The sequence below is a fragment of the Orycteropus afer genome, unplaced genomic scaffold (genome assembly GCF_000298275.1).
Source record: "Orycteropus afer afer isolate SDZICR_OR568_19922 unplaced genomic scaffold, OryAfe1.0 scaffold00176, whole genome shotgun sequence".
Lineage (NCBI taxonomy): Eukaryota > Metazoa > Chordata > Mammalia > Tubulidentata > Orycteropodidae > Orycteropus > Orycteropus afer.
The window spans coordinates 1,528,609-1,534,163 of NW_006921763.1; the positions used below are offsets into that span (position 1 = coordinate 1,528,609).

Here is a 5,555-nt window from a genome sequence, read left to right on the forward strand (position 1 = left end):
TTAAAGCCTCCAAACTGTAAGAATAAACTCCTGTTTGTTTAAGCCATCCCATTTGTGGCATATTCCTGTCAGAGTGGTATTATGTAACCAGAACACTGAGTAACTTGTGCATGATTACACAGTCATTTAGTGACAGAGCTTCGATTTAGGCCAAAACTCAATGCCTTCAGAGTATTAACTTCTAGGGCTGTTGTGAAGATTCTGAGTTAATAAATATAAGTCCATTAAAGCAGTGCCTGACTCTATCTGTACCATAATTGGCAGGTATCATTATTATCTTAGCGAGAACTTCTGGTGGCACATAGAAATCTCCCTCCCCAGAGGGGGAGACTTGGTCCTGGTGAAATCTTTTGATGGGTGGTTTGCTAGATGCTTTCATATTTACAGTGTAGATAAAACATATATTTGCAACATTAATTTTGGAACTTTTCATGATAGTAAATCTCTTAAGTCCTCATGAAAGCAGTTTTATATGTGTTTAAGTTAGTGTTCTGTTGAGAGCATAAGATAGATTAATTTTACTGTTGCAATTCCTGTTGAAACAGAATTTAGGCAGAATGGCGGTAAACCCTATCTCTCTGTGATTACGGGGAGAGGAAACCACAGCCAGGGAGGAGTTGCTCGCATCAAACCAGCTGTCATTAAATACCTCACAAGTCATAGTTTCAGGTGAGTATAGATTTCTGTTACAGATACTGGCAATGGCTAGGTAAACACACTAATAGTTTGCTTAAAACAATTTGTTAACTAAATGTAACCATCTGATTCCAGCCACAAATTTATGCTTCAATTATAATATAACTTTCCCTGCTATATTTCTCTTGTTTGATTAACCAGAAAAACATGTTTGGTGTTTAAGAAGCCATCTCATAAAACTATTTCTATCATAAATTTAAAATTCTGACAGAAAATAAATACATTTCTTTTTCTTTGATGATGTATTGTGTTGAGGGCTCTGGTTATTAAAGATAAGAAGAAACCTATTGTAGTTTAAGATTTGCTGTTAAATTGTTCTTTTGAAAGAAAATAAGTATTTGTAGATTTGTGGAACTGGGAGACTTATGTTGAAATATGATTATATTTTGGGTATGTGTATTAACTTTAACTTGAATTTATGCATTTTTACAAATTAAATGTCATTCATTAATGATCTTAGTTGACAGACATGAAATTAAGTGGTCATTATTCAATAGCAGAAAATGACAAGAAAAGTCCAAAGATACAAATCTGTTTATTGCTGGATAGAATCTCTGAGGATGTATATCATTTTCTTTCCCACCCTCATTTCAATTAGTGTAGTATGTTTTGTTTATGCCATGTCATAAAATGTTATTTGAGTATATCATAGAAAATGGTTGCATTAATTCTGAGCATGAAAACAGGATGACCTTTCAGAGTTATTTGGACAAAAGGCATAGTTAGACCTGACCATTACCATGTTGGAATTAATTACCTATTTCAAGTTTCACACTGAGAGAGCTGGAGGCGTTGCATGGCCAGATGACTCAGACTTACTGCTATATCAGAGATTTCTTCTTGGTACCGACCTAATACCCAGAAATGCTATAATGTAGTCATCATTGATCTTTGCGCAGTATGTTCTTCTTGTGAAGGTTAAATTCAGGCTTGGGAGGCTTTGAAAAATCTTAAAATTTCAGTAGGTACTGAGTTAGGAGTAACCCCCAGCTTTAGGATTGTATTTGTTTTCATGGTAGATTAAAAACAGCATAAGCAGAGATATTAGTCCTAGATATGATTAATAGTAGAGAATACTTTGGTAATAAACATTATGTTAAGCATAGGCAGCTGAAATTGATTATAGAGATACATTCCTTAGATAGTTTACATTTTTATCTTTAAAATAACTCTTTTCTCATTTTTTGCAGGTTCTCTGAAATTAAACCAGGGTGCTTGAAAGTCATGCTAAAGTAAAATAAGCATCCTTGACTTAAAAGTGTGAAGGTTTGTAGGTTAAAATTAGTTTTGTGCAGTAATTGAGTCAATTCTACTGTAAACAAATCATTTATTAGAAAGTGTCAGTTGTAAAACAGAAGTTATGTTTTTCAGAATTCAAGAGTTTAATTTTGTACTGAATCACATGCCAAGTATGATCCCTGTTAAAAATATTGAAGAGGATTTTTATTGATTAGAAAATGTCTGAAAATTATCAGCTACAATTTTAAAGTTTTACATCCTCTGCTTGTTTCACAGAGAAAATGTTACTTTACCTTCATATTACTTGTTGTTTGACATTCAGTCAAGTCCCAAAGACTTCTCTGAAAGGCTTTTAAAGTGCTTTAAGATAGGGTTCATACCCTTCAAAGGCTTGTAATTAAAAAAAAAAAGTAGTAGTAGTAGTAAAGAAATGAAGTCTAACAAAAACACCTGAATGCTTTCTATTTCAAAACAAAACACATAAAATCACTTCATTTTGCCATGTCCTACAGTAAGGAAGACAAGCTGTTGTGCTTTCTTCTGCTTTTATATGATCCTGATCTCTTAACCTCTGTGTGTGGTGCATTTCTGGGAGGAAAGTTGGCTCTGAGATAATATTGCAGTGTTCCACTTTCCTTAGATAAGTTTTCAGAGAAGGACAAATGATTAGATATATCTATCAAATGCTGCTTCTGGAACTGTCTATGTACATTGTATGTAAGACAGGACTAAACAGCTTTATTTTATATTTAAGACATCTAATTTCTAAGCTGCAGTAAGTCCTATTAACTTGAAACAAGTATAGAAAGGGTATTTTATATAATTGTAAAAGGAATCATTATAATTTTTTAAAGTTTTTTACTTTTATTTTTATAAAGAGCCGAATTTCTGAAAGGCAGTGTTCATTGACTATTGTTTATCTGGTGAGCTAATAATTCCTATTAGTATGTAAATTATAATTTTCAATAGGAGATAGTGGTTTAAATAAATTTGACTTCAGAAACGGAGAGTATTTTCAACATAAGTAATTTTACCATAGAATTGTGTTGTTCTTTCTTTAAGCTTAACATATCATTTGCATCAAGAATTATAGAATTGAGCTGTTAATGAAAGAATCCTGAAATATAGAATGGTTTCCCAAAAGAGCAAACATTTTAATGAAAATAAAACTGACAAATACATGTTTTCATATGTCATGTATGCATGCGTTTAAAAGAATAGACTTGTAGTGGACTTTATTTTCACAACAATCAGAATATGTGTTTATTATTTAGAAATGGTTAGTGACTGGTATCGAAGTATTATTCACATTCTTATGTTTGTAATAATTTGTTGTTGAAAACCTAAAAAATGCCAGCAAGTTAGCATACATCTTTTGTAATGTCTGAAAGAGTTGTATACATTAAAAATAAAATTACCAGCAATTTAATATAAAGCTGCAATTGTTAGTTAATGAAAATAAACATTCCTGTGTATAAATTAATATGATTTAAGATATGTGAATAACAATACTAAAACCTGATTATTGGGGTGTTGGCAGCTGCATACTCATTTTCTGCATTTTTATATTTCTTTACCCAATATATATTTTTTTAATTTACTTTTGAGTACTTTAGTTAGACTTATTTCAATATTATTATGGTATTGATGAATGAAGGAAAGTAAAAAAGAACTAGAGGTGAGGTATTCTGTGGGTAGAAACCAAATGAAAGGAGCCTTGTATCAACTTTAATTTTATGCTTATTTTGGTAGATCTAGTAGCATTTTTCCCTAATCCTTATCAATAAATATATAGGCAAATTTTGAATATTATATGTGTTTTTATGAAAGTATTTAAACCTAAATTGCCTCCTACTGCACTGATTGAAGCAACATGTAAAACAGAATTTCATAATCCCTTCTTTCTTATTTGCCCATTTTTAAACCCTATATGCCAAAGGTATACGATAGTTTGGGGATTGTCAAAGTTTTCGTGTACTTGTATATTTGTGGCCATACATGCCTCATTAGAATGGTTCTTTGTAAACAACATTAATATTTTAAAATATTTACGAAGTATAGCATTTTTTAAGTTTGGGAAGTTTTCAAAATAGTTATATCCTTTCAATAGTCTCTTTCTAGTATTTACCAGGAGTGGGAGGTAGAGAAAAGAACTAAGGTGGAACATGAGGTGAGGTGAATGAGAGTGGGAGGTTCTCCCAACAGTGTTTTCAACCCTCCCATCGCCTTATCCCAACATGCAAAATGGAAGCAGGTTTTCTTATATTAATTGGTTGTTCATATGCTTCTATATTATTTTTCAAGTTGAAGTTTCTTCACTTTATTAGTATGTCCTTAATATTTGCAATTCTGTGGCCTTTAAATAGAAGACATTATATAGTACGGGTTGTGACTCACTTTAAAGTGTCTTGTATATTATAACACATTCTGAGGGAAAAAAAAGGCAAATAATTCTTTTGGGTGTTTTCCTATCCTTTATTTTGTTTTTTTCTTTTTGAATTCAAGTGTTTTATATGCCTGGAAAAGGGACACATATAATAGCAGGTTTGGTTATTTCTGAGCTGGAAAATGGAAAGTTTTAAACTCAGGAAATTGCTCTGACAATGTTTTAACTGCTCTTAATTTGAGAAAATGAAAAAATGTGTAAGAAAGACAAAAATAATGCGTGCTATTCTTCCAAGTGCTTTTTAAGTGTTTTTTCATTGTGCAATGAGGTGAAGTTTGGTAATTTTTCTGTGTGCAGTAATTAAAAATTATTTATTTTTATTTACATGATAAAACATAAATGTTTGTGTGGCCAAACAAGTGCCATTTAAAAGGTAGCGTAAGTTTATGTAGAATGTATGTTAATGGTGCTTACTTCTTAAATGTAATTCAAATTTACAATATTACTTAATGCCTCTTTACAGTATTTGATAAACAAGAACATATCTATATCCTGAAGAGCCTTTTATAACTTCACATTTTCTGATGACAGATTTTATTATTATTATTTTCCTTGAAAGAAGATTTGATATTTATGGTCCAACTGTGATGAACCTGTTATTAGTTAATGTAATGATTGAAGTAACAATGAGGTTTCTCATTAAAATACATTATTGCAGCTATCAGTTGGAAAACAAAATTTTCAGACAGTATATCAGAGACAAAATGTTTTATTTGTACTATAAAGAAAATGTAATTTTGCTGTTAACTCTGTATTTTTTCTATTGGAAATTTTTTATAACTTTGCTATTAAAGTTTTTTATGAACTATTTGGAAATTATATACTTAATTTAATAAAATATTTTAGCCACAATGCAGTGTGAGGAAATCTTTCATTTGATGTGGTAGGCTTTGTAGTTTAAATATTAAAATATATTCTATGTGTAACTATGCTCATGGGAAAAGAGTCATAAAAATATTATTTCTAAATACATGGCTTATGTTCTAATTTAAATTGTTTTGCTGTAGCAAATAGGGATCTAACTTTTGAACTAGCCATGGTTTCTGTCTTCACAAACTTGTACCTTTTTGACTGACACAAAAAATTAAGAATAGTGCCTCTTAGGGGCTCCAGTCACACTTTAGTTAACATGAAGGGTCTTTGATCTTTACTCACCTCTAAAACAGAGTAATTC

General features: G+C 30.9%; 1 protein-coding gene across 1 annotated transcript in view; it reads left to right on the top strand.

Annotated features, from left to right (window-relative positions):
• Positions 1-1,932, top strand: part of N4BP2 (NEDD4 binding protein 2) — a 109,240-nt gene extending 107,308 nt beyond the window's left edge. The window contains exons 15-16 of the mRNA XM_007947144.1: positions 546-669; positions 1,887-1,932. Coding sequence (XP_007945335.1) covers positions 546-669; positions 1,887-1,932 — 170 coding nt within the window. The remainder of the gene's footprint in view (positions 1-545; positions 670-1,886) is intronic.
• The last annotated feature ends 3,623 nt before the right edge of the window (positions 1,933-5,555 follow it).